This window comes from Sus scrofa, chromosome 1, assembly GCF_054392235.1.
Source record: "Sus scrofa isolate SSC_HxYL_T2T_F1_AM1 chromosome 1, Sscrofa_HxYL_maternal_Yorkshire_Landrace_v2.0, whole genome shotgun sequence".
Lineage (NCBI taxonomy): Eukaryota > Metazoa > Chordata > Mammalia > Artiodactyla > Suidae > Sus > Sus scrofa.
This window is the reverse complement of record NC_139383.1, coordinates 68,641,858-68,665,001: the sequence shown is the minus strand read 5'-3', so window position 1 is coordinate 68,665,001 and position 23,144 is coordinate 68,641,858. Positions and strand designations below refer to the sequence as shown.

Sequence of the window (23,144 nt, the reverse complement as noted above, 5' to 3'; positions counted from 1 at the left end):
GAATTAGAATAAATATTAGAATAAGTGGATAAAAACCTTGTCATTTGGATGGCCCTGTCCCTAGATTCCAGAGGGAATGCAGACTTTACTTTGTTTATTCTACTGATAACTTCAACAGGAAGTAGAGTGAGTAAAAGAGGCAGTAAGATGTGTTTTCATTCATTTCAGATAATTGCTATTATTTTTACAAGGAAAAACTATGAATGACAGCTAATACTTATTGAAAGCTTATAATATACCTGACATTATTCTAAGCACTTCAAATGTTTTATGTCATTTAATCTTTCACATAAAGTCTAGGCTCTTGTCAGCATTCTTTTTTTTGGTAGAAAAAAAAAAAGTGAGGCTCAGGGACTCAGACAAGTTGCCCCAAATCACTTTTCTGATAATGAATGGAAGGGGATTTGGAAATCTGACTGACTACAAAGTTATTCTACTGGTTATAATTATAAAGCTTTTTAAATACCAAATATATTTGATGGACTGATTATCTTTCAACATAAAATGAAAATGTATTAAGGAGTGATGAATGGAAGAATAGATTTCAGCGAGGATAGTAAATGAAGCTGTGATCAAATCTTCACTAAATTAACCAAGTTCATAGTGACATTTAAACATGAGGAATCGTCCTTGACAACACACTGAATCTTAATTCATTCAAATAATATCTGCTTTTTTACTCAGATATTTTTATTTCTTTAAAAGTCTTCTTAGTATGCACATATATATGTATATACTATTTATATACATTATTAGGCATATATACTGTATGTATATATAAATATATATAAACATGTGTGAGGATGTGTACTTGTAATACTACACGGATAACTTGAAAAACTTGTGAAGGTAAAATTTACTTGTCTTAAAAAACACTCAAAAAGTCACCATGATTTATATAGAAGCAATATGAGAACAATCAGAACACTAGTATTATTTGTATGCATACTACATATTCTGTTTTAATTAGAAATTTCAACCTCACCTATTATGACAGCCTATAACATAAATCATTTATGTAAAGAGATGCATGGCAATGAATCCATCTATGAGAGCACATACATAAAAGTAATATCATTTACTTTGGGTCTTAGAATGACCTATAAAATACTGGCTGGCAATAAGATTCATCATAATTCAAAAAATTCTTTACACCATGACAGACTGATTTGAAAAGAGAAGGACACTGGTTGTTTTGTTACTAGGGCTATTCCTGGCAGTTATCCAGGGATTACAACTGCACAACCTTACAAACAGCATAGAAATTGACTGTTTTAACAAAGGGTCTCAGCAGGGTCATGAGTGGTGCACATTAATTCTCACTGTGCATTGATGAGCTCTCTTTGAACTTTGCCAAGGTTTAAACAATAGTGACAGGCCTCTGGCACAGTCAGAAAATGCGGCCTTGAAAAGTGCTTTAGGAATGAGGTTTTCTGTGTTTTGTTTTTGTAAGAAATCACATTTTAATCATTTAGACTCATTATGTTATCAGTTCTCCTTAGACCTGGAGCCTTAAGGAAGCTTGTGAAACATCAGAAAGGAATTTTTGCCACAATTATCTTATAACTAAAGGATCTAGTGTTGCTCTTAGATTAAGATTATATATTTAAATCCTAAGGTAAAAAAGAGTCTGCCAACCTTTAAATGGTATAATGAGTGGAGAAAATGTACTGTTTGGGTCATACGAAATTTGTGGTATTTCATCTTAATCTATAAAAAAGACAATTTCATGTTTCAACCTAATATTATTTACATAATTAACTGATTTGTCTAAACATTTTTTCTTAAATTTTGACTTCTAAATATTGACTTATTACATTTTTATTTGTAATGTTGATCCCAAGGTGAGAAATCATTATACTATATTTTAAAACATTAGCTTTTTGTAAGCAAGAGTAACAAAAAAGATGTGTGTGTGTGTTTGTGTTCAGAGAAAAAGAAGTAGGAAAATAGAGTTTAAAAGACACAGAAGTTTCAAAATAAATATAATCAGATTTCCAAAAGGTGATAATACATGAAGAGTAATAATGACAGAGAATTTTCTAGAGTTGATAATGCCATGCATGTTTATGTAGATTGTCAATGTACAACGCTAAGCAAGATAAGTAAATGGGAACTCAGAGTCATATAATGAAGCCAAAAATAGATAGGGAGATTTTAAAAGCAGCCAGAGGAAAGATAAGAAAATATGATTGAATAACAATTATGTTGCTAACTTCACGAGAACAACAATAAAGTCACTGAGAAAAATAGCTATTAACAAAATTGCATATCAGAAAAACCATCTGTCAAGAATGAGGGTGAAATGAAGACATTAAAAAAAAAGGATGTAGTAAGAGAAAGAATTTACTACCAACAGAAATCCATTACTAAAGTATATTATTCTATAAAAAAGTATGATCCCACAGAGTTCTATAATATAAGAAGGAACAGAGAATAAAAGAATAAAATAAATGGATGTGGTAAATGTGTTCAATATAAATGCTGATTATACAAAATAACAGTATTAATGGCTTATTTGTGTCATTAAATAAAAATCAAGTTAGAATTAAAAAAAAAAAAAAATAGAGGAGTTCCCGTCGTGGCTCAGCAGTTAACAAACCCAACTAGTATCAATGAGGACATGAGTTTGATCCCTGGCCTCACTCAGTAGGTTAAGGATCTGGCATTGACGTGAGCTGTGGTAGAGGTCACAGACATGCTTGGATCTCGAACTGCTGTGGCTGTGTTGCAAGCTGGCAGCTACAGTTCTGCTTCGACCCCTAGCCTGGGACCCTCCATATGCCCACAGTTGCAACTCTAAAAAAAGACAAAAAAATTAAAAAATTTTTAAAAATAAAAATAGATGTCATTATTTTGGAAAAGACAAAATGTTAATTCAGTGACAGGAGTCAAGAAAAAAGAAAAAGGAACCAAATTTAGATGATAAAAACAAAACTATCTTATGGGAGATTATCAATGTATTGTTAAGTCTCTCATCAAGCTAATCAAAAAAAAGGAACTGCTTCTTTAAAAAATAATAGCTTGGAGTTCCCGTCATGGCTCAGTGGTTAACAAATATGACTAGGAACCATGAGGTTGCAGTTTCAATCCCTGGCCTCGCTCAGTGGGTTAAGGATCTGGCGTTGCCGTGAGCTGTGCGGTGTAAATCGCAGACGCATCTGGGATCCCGTGCTGCTCTGGCTGTGGGGTAGGCTGGTGACAACAGCTCCGATTAGAACCCTAGCCTGGGAACTTCCATATGCCGCAGGAGCGGCCCTAGAAAAGACAAAAAATAAAAATAAAATAAAATAATAAAAACTAATAGCTTAATTATACTGTAATATCCTTGAGATAACAAAACGAGAAAAATAGTAGATGTGAGCTTTTATCCCCAAGAAAGGTTGCTCTGATTCTTAATGCCTTGTATTAGTACTTAGAAATATCACCAGATCACAAGAAAAAGATCTGATTACCTAGGCATTGTCTTTTGATGTCTAATTTGGCTGATTTCTAAGTTGGTTTTTATTTGCACCCATGAAATAGGAATAAGAACTCTGGGAAGCACTGATCCCTGTTACACTCACATAAAAATTAACATTCTGGTTTCAAAATCAATCCCCTGTGTTTAGTTAGCTCAATAACGCCTGAATAACTGCATAATAAGGATTGGGGACTCGTGTAACTAAGGGCCCAGCCCAGAATCAGGAGGTCTCCACTACAGAATCACTGGTTTGTATGCATGGATCTGCTGAGCAGTCTTGTCAGTTTTAAACATGTTTAACTTAATTTCATCCTCAGTTCATGAAGCACAGTTCAGGATTTCAGCTTATTATCAACATATATTTAAAAACATTGACTTCCAAATTATTTAAATGCTGGTTGAAATAGATATGAAATTTATCTAGTCTGTGTAATGATTTGTGTAGGAAAGCAGGTAAAAATGTATGTCAGGAAGTCTGGAATGAAATAAAAAGATAAAAGGAAATAAGCTGAAGAAGATAAGGGCAGATACAATGTGAAGGAAATACATGATTATTTGGAGGGGGTGGATGTGGGCAAGATGAACCAATCAGCAAGGTTCAATCATTTGAACCTGTGAAAAAGGGAAGAGAGTCAAAAAGTAAGAGATTACTGCACAACTGTTTGTAGCATTTTAAGCACAAACCATAGGAAAAAGGGTGGTAGACATGAATTTCACATTGCTGGGTGACTGTAAGGTATGTAAAGTATAAAATTATCATAAAAGCATTGACAGATACAAAGTTTTCAACTGGAGTTAGGATTATGTTCACTGCACTTCAGTTTTAAAGAATGAAATACATGCACTGCAGTCTAGAAATATTTCCATTCAAAAAATTTCCATTAAGGTGCTTAAAAGATAAACTCTCAGATGACCAGGATGACGTGTGCTCTTAACAAGCTGATGTTAAAATTGTTACTTTTATATTGATGACTCTTTGCTTACAGTGCACACAGTATTTCTATTCCACTTTTACCCTGAGGACAAACCATCTTTTGATAGCATCATATGTAATCAAATTTCATTTAACTTATACAAATATAATTGTGATAATTTTAACTTTTGTGTACCTATTATTTTGCGGGATAGAAGTACAAAGCTACCTACTTTCTCTAAGTGTCTTACCCTATGTGTTTCCTATAACTCATGCCCTCCTATTATTTCATCATATATTATTTGATATATCTGACAGTATTTGTTTAAGAGACACTTGAAAATGACTTTCTTATGTGTTGACATTGGGCATATTTAGTGTTCCAGAATCCCTTTATCTATTGTTCTGTAGCTATGACTAATTTCTTTGTTTTAAAATTCTAACTTCTCATAAAGTTCAACAATCTTACCCAAGTTTTTTTGTTTTTTGTTTTTCCCCCAAAGTAATCTGTGATGATACTATAGCTATGGCTTAGAGCACTCGCAGGAGTGATGTGAAGTTTATTGGAGTCCCCTAGAATGAAGAGGAGTAAAGGCTAGATGGGCAATTTATATCCATTCATTTATGCTGCAGATATGTATTGACCATCTCCACCGTATGTGACACCCTACAGTGGGTGCTATGGAAGATACCAAGAGGAACAAGAAATCATTCCTGTCTCAATGAAGGCACTGAGACCTGCATGCAGGAGACAAGGCATAGCCAAAATATGACGTTTGGGGAAATTTATTTGAATCATCATCCTCTTTATAAGTAGTTTTGTAAATGGAGTTGGCCAAATTGACAACGATGCACAAGTAGGATTGATTTATTTAACAAATATTCATTAAAACACTACTGTGTATTATGCATTGGGCTAAGTCTCCCAGAGCTTATATTATAACTGAGAGAGAAGCCTGAAGAAGCACATGTTTTGAAAAAAAAGCAGTGATATTAGAGAGAATATCTGAAATCTAAATGTTGTTAAAAAAATCTAAGGTGAACAAAAAGAGTATAGCATATTATAAAGTATTGAAGGTAATTATTTCCATGGAAAAAAATAAAAAATAATATAAAAGCGTGTTTTTGTTTTTGTTTTTGTCTTTTCTAGGGCCACACCCACCGCATATGGAGGTTCCCAGGCTAGGGGTCTAATCAGAGCTGTTGCTGCCAGCCTGCGCCAGAGCCACAGCAACATGGTATCTGAGCCGCATCTGCAACCTACACCACAGCTCATGGCAACACCAGATCCTTAACCCACTGACCAAGGCCAAGGATGGAACCCGCAACCTCATGGTTCCTAGTTGGATTTGTTAACCACTAAGCCACGATGGGACCTCCAATAAAAGATAGTTTTATATTATCTAATACTAAAGTAAATATTACCACATAAACAAGTAAATATATTTGTACTTGAATACATCCCATAGACAATACCTCTGGTCTTCCAATAATCAAAGTTAGGTAATGTTAAAAAAATTGATCAGAAATGTCATATTTAAAAATATGAAAAATAAACTTCCCTTCAATGGCTTGAGCCAAGTGAATGTCCCAGAGAAACCATAAAACCTTAAATGTAATTAGAAATGATCAGGAGGGAGTTCCCATTGTGGCTCAGTGGTAACAAACCGCCACTAGTATCCATTAGGGTGTGGGTTGAATCCCAAGCCTCGCTCAGTAGGTTAAGGATCTGGCAATGCTGTGGCTATGGTGTAGGCCGGCAACTGCAACTCTGATTCGACCCCCTAACCTGGGAACTTCCATGTGCCACAGGTGAGGCCTAAAAAGCAAAAAAAAAAAAAGAAGGAAGGAAGGAAGGAAGAATGGTCAGGAAATTATATGGGTGAAGACATCTGATTTTATCAGAAAACAATAAATGTTTGTATAATTACATACTACCAAATAAATGCATTCTCAATAGATTGCCCTTACTTAATAAAAATAAAACTATTAGGCAGAGATGTAGAAATCTTTTTCACTTTATGTTAACCCTGTCTTCAAAATTTTCTGAATCGCAGCAGAGTTATCTTAAATTGAACTGCAATGCATTTAAATGAACCTGACCAAGTTGTAGTTCACTGCTTTAGTCACATGTAATGTTATATAAAATAACAACCTTCAGGTAGAACTACATGCTAAAATTAAATCAACTGCAGCACTGAAAATAGTGTATTGTATAAAGCATCTGTCACTTTCTTACAATTTAAGCTTAAAGACTTCCTTGATCCTTTTCCTCCCAGACAGGATTAGATGGATACTCCTTAGTTTCCAAAAAATATCTTTGGAATATCTCTATTATTGCTTTACCTGAAGTATATAAAAATTATTTACACGCCTATCTCACCTAGGAGATTCTTATCTTTATATTTTCAGTGTCTAAAATTGTGACAAACACAAAAATGCTGTTACTATTATTGAATCATACTCCCATTTAGGGATATCATGAAGCACACAATTTTCTGAAACTGAATTATTTCTACTATTCAAATTTACCTTGAAAAGCAATGTCCATAACACATGTGAAGAGAAAATCCAGTCACAGTTAACAAAGAAGTGACATTTATTCTATTAAGAAAATTCATGCTATGGTTGTACTTTTAAAATTTTTTGGTTTTGTTTAGGACTTTGTTTTCTTATTGTTTTATGTTCTAAAGAAAATACTACTTTTGAAAGCCACATTTACTTATATCTGTTTTCAGCTACATTTATTCTGCTTTTCTGAATATAATAGATGCAAATCAGTGTTTATTATTAAATAATGCCATATACCACGGGTAAACGTGTTTTCTAGCCCACTGCTTCACTAGTGTCACTGTAAATTCACTCTCTAAATCAAATACAAACTTAATATTTTTTTTGGTCTTTTTTTTTTCTTCTTAGGGCCGCACCTATGGCACATGGAAGTTCTAAGGCTAGGGGTTGAATCATAGCTGCAACTGCCGGCCTGTGCCACAGCCACAGTAATGTAGGATCCAAGCCATATCTGCAACCTATACCACAGCTCATGGCAACACTGAATCCTTAACCCACTGATCAGGGCCAGGAATCAAACCCACGTCCTCATGGATACTAGTCGGTTTATTACCACTGAGCCACAATGGGAACTACCAAATACAAATTTCTTATCATTGAACTCAAGTAATTCTAGATTTTTTATCTGCTTAAGTGGGAAATTTTCTTCCAGAATATGCTTATTAACCTTAATATATTTTTCTGCTTTCATTTTTATTCAATGCTTTGTCATCAAATTCCCATCTTCATGTCTTCTTCATTCTAATATGTTTTCCTCTGTTCACTTAAGAAGCATTTAAAAAGATTTTTGTTTTTTGGAGAAGCATTTCCTGTTATATGTCCAGGAAAAGTTTCAATGCCCTGCTGTATGAGACTGATGTACAGGAGTTTCTATACATCTATATCTATAATCCCAATGTAACATTTTACTTCCTCTTTTTTTTTTTTTTTTTTTTTACCTTTTGTCTTTTTAGGGCTGCACTCACGGCACATGGAGGTTCCCAGACTAGGGATCCAGTTGGAGCTGTTGCTGCTGGCCTATGCCAGAGCCATTGCAACGCCACACTGGAGCTGCATCTGCGAACTACCCCACAGCTCATGACAAGGCCGGATCCTTAACCCACTGAGCAAGGCCAGGGATCGAACCCGCAACCTCATGGTTCCTAGTCGGATTATTTCCACTAGGCCACAATGGGAACTCCACATTTTACTTTCTCTTAAACTTTAAATTACAGCTTGTGCTGTTTTACCTCTTAATATTTATGTCTGAAACATTTATTTTACCAATATTTTATGTATTTTAAGTTCAAGAATCATATTTGAAGAACTCAGTCACATCCCTGTGAGTATTTAGGCAACAAATTATTATATAATCACAAAATAAAATAATCCTTAATGCTGATTTTGTTTTATTACAACTGAAGAGCAAATTACCAAAAAGTCATTATTAGGGAAATATTTTACTTTAAAAATATTGATACTATATCAAAATGTTAAAGCTTTTTTTAAAAAAACTTTTATATTTAAAAACAAATGTTTCTAAACATAAACTCAACGTTAGTTACTATGAAACTACAAAGAGGGAGAAGAAATTCTTTATTACACTAATATTAAAGGAAAAATTTAATAACATGCCTTATTGCGTTTTGAAAAAATAAATAAAAACCATTATATTTAAGATATATTGTTAATGCTGTAGTTAACAGTGTCTCTCCCAGAATAGACATTAAATACGTGGTTGCTAGCATCACATATATATCAAAATTACACTGGTTTGTGATCTCCTGCTTCTGGAGTAATTTTTCTATAGTTTTGTCTCTGAACTATTTGACAGTACATTTCCACCTTCGACAACTTGCTCTTTAAATCCACTTTGAGAAAAAAGTTCAGTTACAGGGAACTATATCAGCCCTTTTTAATGTGTCAGTTACCCTTCCTAACACCTAGCTCAAATATCTGTTAATTTCTCATTGAGAGTAAAAATCAATTGCTTTCTAAGTTGCTTTTTTTTTCAGAGAAAGGAAAATTATTAACAAATATGTCTGGCCTGGACTATTTGGTGGTCTATCTTCATGAGGAAAGTGGAAGGAACTCAGACTTTTACTTAGGTTGAAGTGCAAATAGTGCGGACTTAACAAATTGCAGGTGGGTAAAAGAAATAAATTTGAAAAACAAAATCATTAGGACTCTTAAATAATAGAATATCTCGATGAGTGCCAGTTAAGGAAGAATTTCCTCAAAATAGAAATAAAAACATCACAACTATAAATAAAAAATAAGTAAATATGACAAACTTTAAAACTTCTATATGAACAGACACAAACACAAGCACATAGCATACATATAACACTCACATACTTTAACAAATTAAAAGACACAATCCTAACTAGGAAAAATATTGCCTTATTAGTATTCAGAAAATATAAGAAATTACTATGTACCAATAAGGAAAGGCAAAGAAAACAAATGGGAAATTTAAAAAAGGAGAAACTAAAAAATCAATGAATATGGACGGAGAGAGAAGAGGCTGGTAAAAAGGGAATTATAAACTAAAGCAATGAGATTCTTCGTGTCTATAGACTGACCAAATTCAAACAGTGAGAATCTTAAGTTAGTGATTTTGCAGAGAAAAAGAAATTCTTTTAAACCACTGATGGAAATGTAAACTGGTAAAACAATTTGGAGAACATTATTTTCAGTATCTAGTGAAATTGAAATACGCATAAACTCTGAGCAACAATTCCTTTCTAGTACATCCCTTGCACAGGTGCTCTAGGAGATAAGGCAACAAGACAAGATGATGACAGCATTCATTTTCATAGTGTAACACTGGAGATAACTTGAGTCTCTCTCAGTAGAGACTGGTAAAATAGAAAACAGTATATTTCTAGTACCAAATACTACTGAGAAATTTATACAAAATGGACCAGGAGAATAACAAACTCAACAGTGGTTGTAAGTGGGAAGGGATGAGGAAAACACAATTTTATTTTCTGTAATTGATTTGGAAGTGATTAACTTGAGAAATTTTATGGTAAGGAACTTCAGTATTACCTGTAATGTTTTATAACTTTTATATTAAAAGAAAGAAATTTGAAGCAAAGTCAACAAACATGCTAAGAGTTGCCACTTTGAGGTTACGGGAAATTATAAAGAAATTTGTACTTCTCTGTCTTATTTTTCCTAAAATTAAAAAATAATGGGCATGTTATCAGTATTCAATTTTTAAACCAAAAATACTAGAAAGCTTCCACTAGAATGCAAAGTTGAGAGGCCATGCTATCAAAATTGAAAGCTATGGCACAAGTCAATTCCCATTGAGTAGAAACTGTTTTTTGACTTAGCCTTTACATTTTTGTGATAATACCTAGAGACTTTATAAGTTCGTCAAAAAACAAATGTTTGATTTTCTCCCTAGTGTACAACAGAAGGACAATCAGGAGGCAAAGTAAAGTACAGTTACGTGCTCTAAGACTCATTTATGAATCATAAAAGGCTTGATGGTGTTAAACACCAATTGTGTTGCGGAGGCAGCATGCTGGGAAGCGTTCATGCAGCTGGAAAACCATAGCATCACTGGTCTTCTTGAAAATTATATAAAATAAGAGGGAATTAGATACTAATAGATTTTCTCACTTTGCCATGGTTCTTTCACAAACTGAAAACAGAATATTTCTCACTCTTTTTTTAATCTGGCAAATGCGCAGTATTTGTTTGCTTTTAAAATTTCAACAGCACTTGAAGTTATTAAAAAATCTTCATTAAAAAGAAAAAAAAAAGTTTCTATTGACTAATCAACTCTCTTACCAACCACAAAGAGTTACTGATATTAAAGAGAAGACTTTTTAAAAAGGAAAGAAGTTGTAAAGCTCTTTGTCATCTTTAAAAGAGCTAAGCAACAAATAAACACTTTTCATAGTCTAATGTAAACAATTATAATGAGGTTAAAAATACTGAGAATATGGCTTTAAAAAATCTCTCATTTTCTGTTGTAATGATAAAAAAATGCCCCTTTTCTTTGAAAATACTATAACTTGTCAGGTATACTGTCAATTATTTGTTTTCGATATAATCCTATGGTTTAATCGTAATCAAACTCATACTGTTTAATAGCTAAGATAAAGCGTCAGGAAAGAAAATACATGGGACCCCTTTGGATAAATTAACAGTAATAATAGTAATCATCATCATCACATCATCATCTACTTGTCCTGAGTATTCCTATTTACCGGGTCATACACTAAGACCGGTATGATATAGTCATGTTCTAAGTTAGAGTCAGCTTCTCAAATGTGATTCAGACTCCTTAAACAGTCCAGCTATAAAACTGAATTCTAATCCTATAGTTGCACACCAGATTCATTAGCAGTTTTTGACTAGAAGTTAGATTTTCTTTTTTTCTTTTTTTTCATTTTTTCTGTGTACACAAGAGTATCCATCTGTGCCAGGAGCTTTTATGCAGTAAATCATGAGACCTACAGTGGCTTCAGCATGGCTGTCCAACAACATTTAAACTCATCTTTCTTCCTGTCATTGTCTTTCTCCCCCTCTCTGTGTCTCTCCCATCCATCCCCCATCTTTGCCCCACTGATGTATCTGACTAAGTTAAACATGGCTACAGTGCTGCTCCAACACTCAGCTACTAAGATTTAATCCACAACATCATTCTGAGAGTGAGTATCCTTAGTCCCACAACACAGGTGATAAAACTGATCTTAAGACAGAAAAAAACAAACAAACAAAAAAACTTTCTCAAGTCTATACAACATAGGCAAATAAGTAGAGATATAGCACCCACATCACCAGATTTGCAATTAAGAAATAATTGTAAATCAGAGGACTATGAGTACACAGTATTCCCTCATACATTTTATCAGCATTATGACACAGATCAGAGAAGCCCCCTGCAGATCACTGGATTAAGGGCATTTGGAAATCTGTCTCCAGCTGGGACTTAGTCTCTGGCAAAGATGAAAGGACGAAAAATTTCAAGTAGCAAAGAGTGTCTATGATCAGGCACCAAAAGTACGGGTTCAAAAAAGTGGGCCCTTTCAGGAAAAGCCCTGTTGAGAAGAATTCCAACATGAAACCCTGGAGGCGGACTTTAAACAGGTGACAAGGTGAGAGAGCTTAAAAACTGCATGAACCATCAGGTGGCAGGGGACAGTAAGAAATAAATGAAAGGTCAACATGAGTACTTAAAACTGAATACTATAACCTATCAGTATCTCTGCAGTACTTTGAGTGAGATAGCTCTGAGAAGACTTTGGTGATTAAAAATCTGACTCTATTTATTTAATTTTTTAATTGGCTGCGCCTACAGCAGGTAGAGCTTCCCAGGCCAGGGATCGAACCTGTACAATGGTAGCAACCCAGGACGCTGCAGTGACAACAGTGGATCCTGAACCCACTGTGCCACAAGGGAACTCCACAAGAAGAATCTGACTCTATTATGTAGGTGGTTTCATAAAGAAGAGGCAGGAAGTACATAATAAAGACACAATGAGGTGGCCAGTGTCTGAACTAGTTTGGTAACTGGAAGGTAAGGACAGGTCTGAGATCTATTTTCAATCTTCACAGAAATTTGACATACTGCTTGACATCCCTTTATTAACTTATATATGGTTATTTACAAGCATAAATCTTTCTGAAGTTTTCCACTGCCAAGGCAAACATCACCAGAGACTGGAAAGTAATTCAACTGCCCCTGTCTCCTTAAGTAGTCCCATAATAACATGTGCTGCTAACTTATTGCAGTTTTGGTGTTTCCCTTCATGCTTATGAATAACTCTAGCTGGATTTATGAATAACATACAACAATTGTCTCATGAGCCCACAAATGAGTTATTAGCCATTATGAATACACAGACCAAAGCTACAAGTAAAATGTGTGCCCAACTTAACACAAGGGTTGCATTAGTAAATTTCTGTGTACTCTTCTACTATGTCAGGTTCAATAGCTAAGCTGGTTTGCAAGAATGAAAATCTTGACCAAATGTTTCATAAAATTTTATACAAAAGTTAGGATGCTTTAATTTCCTGAGGAAAATATGTCACTGTTTCTTTCTTTCCTTGGGGCTTGAATAGACACTTTCATTGGGACCCTTGGAAGACAACAGAAGAATAAAAGCATTTGGAAAGTATGTAGCATTTTCTCTAAGGAGCATCATGCTTGAGTTTAATATTTGTTGTGGAACACCCTGGGCCATTTGCGTCATTCTTTCGATAAATATTCTAGAATGTTGAACACTTTCTTCAATTCTATTCTTTGTGTCTCCTAGGTGTCTTCCGTAATATTTGAAACAAATGAATATGACCATGTGGAGAACACAACACAGAGGACTGTGGATATAGTGAACTGCTATGGTAAAATAGTGTCCTGATCTAGATTTTAATCAGTTTGATGAGTCACAAAAATTTTCAGCTTTTACAGCTGCCCAACAATTTTAAATAGAATGGCCCCAGTCACCATACATTATAAAAACTCAAATAATGGTCAGCCTGATGGAAAAGACTTCTTAGAGCTAAAATATTAAAAAGAGTATATCATCTATATTAAGGAAAAACTTCATACATTGCTCCCTTATTGCCTCTGTAGTGGGACATACTATTGACATTTCATGAAATATAACTGGAATTCCCATCGTGGCTCAGTGGTTAACGAAATCTGACTAGGAACCATGAGGTTGCGGGTTCAATCCCTGGCCTTGCTCGGTGGCTTAAAGATCTGACATTGCCGTGAACTGTGGTGTAGGTCGCAGACTCGGCTCAGATCCCACGTTGCTGTGTGGCTTTGGTGTAGGCTGGTGGCTACAGTTCCGATTAGACCCTTAGCCTGGGAACCTCCATATGCCATGGGTGCAGCGCCAGAGAAGACAAAAAGACAAAAAGACAAAAAAAAAGAAAAAAAAAAACCCAACATGTCATGAAATATACCAAAGAATGAATTTCTGGAAATTTTTAATTTTTTAAAAAAATGTATTTGAGAAGTTCTGATTTAAAGGATTCAAGCAAGGAAAATAAACTATTAACATTCAATCAATATAACTCAAATATGCGATATAACTCAAATAATAATACCATCATAAAATAAGTATTAGGAGATCCAAAAATATTTTGACAATACCAAGTCATAAAATAATATAAGGAGATCCACAAAAATTTTTATTTTTCCAATAATGATTTTATTTGAAAATAATATTAGGAGTTTCCATTGTGGCTCAGTATCCGACTAGTATCCATGAGGATGCAGGTTCAATCCCTGGACTCATTCAGTGGGTTAAAGGATCCATTGCGGCCACGAGCTGTGGTATAGGTCTCAGATGAGGCTCAGATCTGGTGTTGCTATGGCTGTGGTGTAGGCTGGCAGCTGTAGCTCTGATTCGACCCCTAGTTGGGGTACTTCCATATGCTGTGGGTGTGGCCATATGAGATTAGGTAGGAAAGCACTGAGATATTTGAACACTGAAGATTTCAATTAATAAATTTTGCATTAAAACTTAACACTGATTTTACTAATTCAATACAAAATTAATTGAATGTCAAAATGTTTTTAGTTTTCAATACGAATACACATAAACATTATAGTAGAAAGATGGAATAAGTAAGAAGATAAAGAGTTTGAACTTATAAGTTATGTCTCCATTTATTGATTATTTATTATTTGTCAGACATTGTATGAGGAAATACATACACATATATATGTGTGTATATACATATATATAAATTCCTAATTATTAATATATTATCTCTATTTTATTTTGAAAAAACCAGGCTTAAAGAGTTTAAATGTGCCCATGGCACAAAACTACACAGTGGAAGAATTAGGATTTGAACCCACATCTGTCTGTTGTGTAGCCTTGTTGTGAAAATGATAGCAGAGGAAATTGTTTTCAGGGGCAGGACCTGTCATTTTCCAAGGACCAACAATGCCTCAGGGAGCCACTTTCTCCTAATAACTTTCTGAGGTTCTGTCTTAATATTGTACCACCAAGAATAGTCCTTGGTTAGACTCTAATGAATTTGAAAGATCATATCAAACTCTATACACTGAGGGTCCTTTCAAGAAGGAGAGAGAAGAAGGTGGTAAGACCAGCTACTACTAAAATAAACATACGTGCAACTGTAAGGGCAAATACAAGTTAAACAGAAGAGACTCATTTCTCCCAGTTTAAAATAATGGAAAAGACTCCTCCTTTTTTCTTACAACATTTACTTTAGAAAACTTATAATACGAAGTCTGCTCCTTCTCCCTCTCTCGCTCTCTGAAATGTACATAAATCTTTAAAAGTTAGCTAAGTCTCTTGCCAGGCTTCCCATAGGGGATACCTTTCTCAAGGATCTGGAAAAGTGTATTTTTGAAATAAAATAACCAAGAAAGAAGGCATCCTATCTCCAAGTTTCTGAAGTTTCTGTGGGAGGGTAGGAATCTAACTTTAGTGAGTGCCTAAAATTTACCAGTGGTCATAAAGACATGAGAAGCTTCTTTTTTTTTCTTTTTTCATTCTTTTTTTTTCTAGGGCCACACCCACGGCATAAAGAAGCTCCAGGCTAGGGGACGAATCAGAGCTGCAGCTGCCAGCCTACACCACAGCCACAGCAATGAAGGATCCAAGCCACATCTGTGACCTACACCACAGCTCTTGGAAACCCAGATTCTTGACACACTGAGTGGGGCTAGGGATCGAACCCGCATCTTCATGGATACTAGTCAGGGTTGTTTTCATTGAATCATGATGGGAAATCCGAGAAGCTTATTTTTCTATTGGATAAAGCCAATTACCCAACACAGACAGTCACCACAGTTACCAGCTAAATCTAATACAAACTCATGTAATAAATGGTGCTTTAAAGACTTCTTGAGGACTAATTATTGTTTACCTTGAGAACATGTATGTAATGGGTTTGTCAGCTTAGCTGTACAAAAGGGTGATATTTCCTTCTGTTTTTGCACTCTAACAAATTGCCTATAGTGTACATCACATTCCAGTGTAATGCCATTCAATATGAAAATTATTTTCTTTTTCTTGTACCCTTGTGGAGAGGTTTTCTGGGTTGAGAGAAGATCTTATTTTTAATTATATTTCCCCATCATAACACCTGAATAAAATGGTAATTCTAATTCTATTTAAACAGGTAAGACCTAGAAAATATAGAAAATGGTCTGGCACATAGCTGGTATAAAATAAATATTACTTGCCCCTGACCCCAAGTGTCCATACAAATTGTAAGTGTCCATACAATTGTAATTCAGATTGGGCTCCCTCTAACTTGTGACTCTATCACATCATTTCAGATGTAGAGGTATGATCCAGGTCTGGCCATTCCAATAGCCACTTTCTCTCCCAGCCTTAGGGATTAGTTCACAGATGGGCACATGGTCCAAGCTGGTCCAGCTGATGTCCCTCCCACCTCAATCCAACACCCTGTCATATATCTTGCTGAATCTTTGGCAAAAGGAGACCAGCCTCTATCTCTTTCAAAAGGAGAACTCTAAGAACCAGATAAGCATAGGGGAGAGTTTCTCAACTTGAGCACTGTTGATATTTGGGATAAGTAATTTTTTGTCATAAGGGACTATCTTGGCATTTTTAGAGGCTGGCATCTCTAGCTTTTATTTGATAAACAGTAGCAGCATCTCCCCCACCTCCTAATGTTGTGACAATAAAAAATAGCTCCCAACATTGCCAAATGTCTTCTGGAGAAAAAAAAAAAAATGCCCCTAGTTGAGAACCACTAGCCTAGAACCACCTTGAATCACGTTTGTCACCATGTGGAAAGTGTTTAAGGATAACACCTACAGAGAAGAGATTAAAGCCAAGAGATAACAAAGCAGTGAAAGAGATGGCCTACTTTAAGACCTTGGATCCAAATATGCTTGAAGTGAAAATCACTATTGGATGCTTTTAGTAATGTAAGGCTTTTTAAAAAACATATTTTTTGTCTAAGCTATATTTAACTATGTTTCATACATTTGTAACTAAAGTAGCCCTGATTGATAATATGACTTCTATATAATTTACATGCAAGTAAGTAGAAAGATACATAGCAGGTGGGCTTCCTGGGGTGGGGTGTTTCTGAAACAAAGTAAAAATAATTCAGATGAGGTGAGCTGGATAGGGGTTGAGGAGAGTGCTACAAGACAAAACTAACTTGGAGGCAAAGGAGAAGAAGGCTGCAAAAAGTTCACATGTAGGTGGCTAGAGAGAGCAGCATAGATGAAAATATTAAAAAGGTGTGCCAGTTAGGGTCTCAATAGAAAACAGATACCCACTCAAATGAAGATAACTGAGCAGGGTTTATATATAAAAGGGCTAATTGATTCTCACATTTCAGGGAACATCAGAATCTAATTAATAAGGCTTGTTAAAACAGAGATTGGCAGATTTCACTGCAGAGTAAAAATCTGCATTTCTAACAAGTTTGAAAGTGAAACTGATTCTGCAAGCTGTGGGACACACTTGTGAACTACTGGTAAAGGGGAATATTAAGAGAGTGCAGGAACCCAAGGCTATTAGCAGCTAAACTGTACTCCCCCACAAAGATCAGAAGAAACAGCTACATAGGGTACAAATTGCAACTGAGAATAAGAAAGAGATTTGTGTAGAGTAGCCGCTATCATGAGAAACGATGACATTCAATGTGGGGACCCAAGCCAGACCAAGACAACATATCTGGGAGCAAGGAGGAAAATAAAATCCTGACCTTACTCTCCTCTTTCCTTTGGATTTTTGGCTGGGAATCCTTGTTGATCTATTCTAGGTAGAACAATCTCCCAATACAGAAATCAGAGTGGAGAAGGTCTGAGAGTAGATCTGATGGGTCAAAAAGATTTCCAGAGGACATAAACTATAACCAAATGAGAAGGGCTTGTGAATACATTATGTAGTTAGTCCTATATCTTTAGGACAATGAAAATTACTAAATAATTTTATGCAGAAGAGGGGCATGATCGGATTTCGTTTTCTGAAACGAGACTCCAGCTGAATGACACAGATAGATAACAGATTAGAAGGGAAAATTCTCTTATTGGGAAATTAATCCATGTGACAGTGAAGATGGAGAGAAGTGAGTAGTTTTCAGAATTATTTAAGAAGCACCCTCAATAAATAATGCAAAAACGACTACTAAATTTTTGACTTAGGAAACCTGTTGAATTGTTTATGCCCTGTACTGACACAGGAAACTCCTCAGAAGGAACAGATTCAAGAAATATAAATAATAAATTCAGGCTGGAACTTTGAGGTGCTTATGAGACACTTGTGTGGAAAATATACCAAAGGTGCTTAGATATATGGGTCTAAAGATGACAGTTGAAGATAGAGAATGGTGAAATTTCAGTATGAAAGTGGTTATCAAGTTAGGAGAGAGGAGATCTCTCATAACTTATCTAAGAAAAGTAGGAGGTGGGAGAAGTTCAGGGTATTAATCTGATTAGTAGTTCAGTTATTCCTTTACATTGGGATTAGCATCTTCATGAACATGCAAACCAAGCGGAGGTCCTACAAAGAAAAATACACTGACTAGAGTCCTCATTCTAGTTTAATGTGACTACATGTTAAAAACCAAGGATAAGCCAACGAGACATGAAGAAAGCATCAAGAAAGCATATACTGACATAGGACGGTACTCTAGCAAGGAAAATACAGAAGGTGAGGTGACTGGCATGGCAGTAGAAAAATGAAATAAATAACTTGAAGTCTTCATCAGTGGTCTCAGCTCAACACCAACAATTTTTTGAGAAATAAATATCGAAAAAAGTGATAATACCCTCCTAACTATTCCTTCATTTAGAGCCATCACTCTAAAGCATATATCCTAACCTTAATTTTCTACTCTGTAGTTTTCTTAAAGAATTATATAGGCAGGAAATAAAAAAAGAAACAAATTCTAGAAACCTAAAACTTCTAATCAATTTTGAATTTCAAAAAGCTTAATGAAAAGAATGTTAATTACAAACACAAATATATGCACAAAGGCATTCATTGCATTGGCCTGTGCAGCACCCATTTCACTTTCTTCAGGTATAAACACCCTGTTTTCCTCTGAAAGCCTACAGTTTTCCAACTCTGCTTTTAAAGGAGGTGTCCCTATCTCCTAGTTTCTTGAGTGCGTATAGGCCCCAGGATAACCAGTGAGAATACCATTTCCCTCTGAATAGGATGAATGGCTCAGGATTTAGTTTATGACATAGGTCAGACAAATAAAACCAAATTTGGGAGGTTTGATAAAAATTATAGGTTCCAGGTGCTATATTTCTAGCTGGATGGCTAATCTAGAACAGTTGGCAGCAAATGTTCTTGCCACCTATTGTGAAACACATGTCTAAGAGTAAGACAAACACAGAAAAATGAAAGCCAAATTGAGGCAAAAGATCAGAGAGACTAAACCTTGATACCTCCAAATCCAGCCACACTACTTTGAACTTCACAAAGATGCAAACCAAAACCAGTAAACTACTTATACCAGCTTGGATTAGGTTTCTGATAGATACTGCTATATTAGTAAAGAGAAACTAACATATAATTTAAGGTTTTATATCTGATTTCAAAATATATACATGGTCATCTTCCAACAGATTTTACAAATTTGAAATATAAATATCCCATATATGCAAAATTTGTGAGAAATAATTGATCAAGTTTATAACTTTAGGAACTTATTGAGTAAATTCCAAATCATTATAATAAATATTTTGAAGATTTGAAGAAAAAGGAATTTTTTAATGTTAGTTTGTGTTATTTTACTTACTAGTCATTGAATAATATCCCTTTCTTGACAAGATAGGTAAGTACATGGATAGACAGATCTCCATTATTCTCTTTCTTGATAATGAACTTTATAATTAATAGCAAAATATCTTCAAAACACTTTGAAAATTGCCTATGTTTGCTATTTCTGTAGGTAAGAATTTTTATTTCAGATACAATTCACATAAGATCACATAGGATAAAACTCACTTTTTTTTAAATAAAATAATTTTATTTTATAAAATTCTTATCCATAGTTAACTGACTTAATATTATAGAAAATGTCAAAATATGCTTAAATGTTACAAACACATAGTCAAATACAATGTAATGATATTTAAAAGATAAATTTATTTCAAGTAGATGAATTAATTGACACTACCACCTGAAAAATTATGAAATAATGCTTTCCTGACCAAGAAAGAACATGTCATTGAATTAAAAAATAAAATGTCTATCCTCCTGCTCCAATATGGTTAATATCCTCGCTTTATTTTTATACTGTATCTTAATCTATACTTTTTTTTTTTTTTGTCTTTTTGCCTTTTCTAGGGCTGCTCCCTGCGGCATATGGAGGTTCCCAGGCTAGGGGTCCAATCGGAGCTGTAGCTGCCAGCCTACGCCAGAGCCACAGCAATGCCAGGTCCAAGCCACATCTGCGACCTACACCACAGCTCACAGCAACACTGGATCCTTAACCCACTGAGCAAGGCCAGGGATCGAACCTGCAACCTCATGGTTCCTAGTCAGATTCGTTAACCACTGCACCACAACGGGAACTTCTTAATCTAGACTTTTTACGGATAGGTTTCTCTCATCTCTTGAGATAAGAAGTATCTTATCCTAGTAGACAGGATTTTTATTATGAAATTTAGAGTTTATGGCACCCATTCTCTCTGTTGATTAGAAAACTAGAATTATAAAAGTGAAAAAGAAATTCATCATTTTTAAACCACATTTCATTTTGCAAATTAAAACCATATACTTCAAGATATTAAATCACTAAGTACTATTTAATTTAAGACAGACATCTTTCTCTAATAGAACTATATACGTCCCCTTAAACTGTGTAAGTTTAATGAAAAAAACAGATGCAAACTATTGCATTTGGAATGGATAAACAATGAGATCCTGCTGTATAGCACAGGGAACCACATCCAGTCACTTGTGATGGAACATGATGGATGATAATGTGAGAAAAAGAATATATACAAATATATATGACTGGGTCACTTTGCTGAACAGTAGAAATTGACAGAACACTGAAATCAACTATAATGAGAAAAAACAAAAATCATTAAATATATATATATAATACATCCTTTGAATAACACTATTGGGGAAAATAAATACTTAAAATATGCTACTCTTCTTTGACATTATTCACCCCAACCATAAAAAAGTAAATCTATTAGCAGTCTCCCAAAGTTAGTAAATATGAGAGCAGGGACTTACATGATCAATTAGTTCACGGACCATTCCATTCCACTGTCCATTGGCATCATCCTGGGCTCCATATTTCCCATCCTCCACAAGTCTTATCTCATATGTAAAGCCAAGGATTGTAGATAATTCTCTGAGGAGGTCAATGCAATAACCCTCAAACCGGTCATTCCCATAAAGAGGTTTGTCAGACTTCTTAAACAGGACATAGGGTTCCTCCTGGAAACAGTGAACACAAAGGTAGTACGTGTCAGTTAATCATGAAACTCACTATCACAATATATAACTTTCCTTAGAGGATAGAACATTTCAATTTAGGACAATAGTCAATTTTAATTTCTTCTAATTATAATTAATATACAAGAAGGCAGATTGCTTTGAAAATAATATTGATGTCTCACAAGAGAATATTTAAATATAATAACTTCATCACAACTATAAAATAAAAATATATATCTTATGCCACATCTTATATCACATACAATAAATTATATATAATGTGACATATGCTATATAACATTAAGATATAATTTTACCATGATCACAATACACCAATTTGAATTATACCCTATAATTAATTTCTGGTTTGCTGTTTCAGTTTATTATTGAAAGAATGGAAAATGTCATTACTTAATTGCTTACCATGTGCTAAGAATTGGATTAGGGACTTTTATATACATTACCACCTTTTATCCTAAGAACCATGAAAACTACAACTACCATAATTATCAGAGAAAAAGAAGTAGCTTACTTTAGAATATAGAAAAAGAAGCAAATATTTACCAAGTGCTTATGCATTCAGTCAACAACATTTTATGGAGCTTTTAGTATGAGCCAGTCCTCCATTACATAAAAGAGAAATGTCCTGAGTCATGATGTTCATGATATAGAAGAAACAAATAATAAATGTCTAAACAAACAGAATACATAACTTCTGATGTTGATAAATTGTATACGAACATAAACTAGTGCAATAAGATATAGAACGACCTCAAGGTACTTGGCAAGACGAGAAAATAAGGCAAAACTGAGCAATATGTCTGGAAATCTTTTCTAAGGAGATGAAACATGTGCTAGAACCTAAAAGATAAGATGGAGTCTAGTCATTTGAAAATCTGAAAGAAGAACATCTCAGGCCAAGGACATAGCAGTAAAAAGCCTCAGATCAATATGACACCAGAGTGTTCCAGGAAGAGGACAAGAGCCATCAATATGGCTAAGTCACACCCAATATATGAGGGAATTAGTTGAACAAGGTGAGGATGAAGAAAAAGTGAGGAGCCAAATCCTGTAAGGCTCTGCGAAGGAGGCCCCATTAAAAACCATATGTTTAACCGAGGGCTAAGAGAATCCATGTATTAGCATATTTTATTGGGAGCAGGTGGAGCATGGTGTGACAGATTGTGCTATAAACAAACCAGGGTGCAGTTGGCTCTACTACTTATTTGACAATGGGCAAAGCTTCTGAAAGCTGCTCTCTTAAAGAAAGACACTGCAAAGTGAAAAAGCTTAGGAGGCTGCTGAGCCAGTCCAGCCATAATGCAGTCACCTTCTTCCCAACCCCTAGAGAACAAGTCATGCCATGAGGGCCATCATTCTAAAAAATTGAAGACAGCTAGGTTCCCCTATGTGGTTAGGGTTATGTGGTAGCAAACCCTCAGGCTCCTAACCTATGAACAGAGGGTTAGGAACTTGAGATGAACACATTATGTTCCCCTGACGAAGGCAGTACAGCTAGAGAATTTCAGGCTGCTAATACGGGAATCCAAAGAATATTTTGGTAGAAAACAAACTTATGGTTACCAAATGGGAATAGCAGTGGGAAGAGAGATAAACTAGGAGTTTGGGATTAACACATACACAGTAAACTATATATAAAATAGATAAACAACAAGGACCCTACTCTGTAGCACAGAGAACTATATTCAATAACTTGTAGCCTATAATGGAAAATAAGCTGAAAAAGATGCATGCTGGTACAATAGATTAACTCTATTAACTTCATACTGGTTAACTAACTGGTTTC

At 34.9% G+C, this 23,144-nt stretch overlaps 1 protein-coding gene across 18 annotated transcripts in view; it reads right to left on the bottom strand.

The window, feature by feature from the left end:
* The window catches only part of GRIK2 (glutamate ionotropic receptor kainate type subunit 2), a 629,197-nt gene that overhangs the window by 168,277 nt on the left and 437,776 nt on the right, over positions 1-23,144 (bottom strand). For all 18 annotated transcript variants that reach the window (XR_014806479.1, XR_014806478.1, XR_014806486.1 and 15 more), the window contains one exon: positions 21,131-21,337. Coding sequence is in view for 11 of the 18 variants with exons in the window: in XM_021073366.2 (XP_020929025.1) it covers positions 21,131-21,337 (207 nt within the window). In the remaining 7 variants the exon portion in view is untranslated. The remainder of the gene's footprint in view (positions 1-21,130; positions 21,338-23,144) is intronic.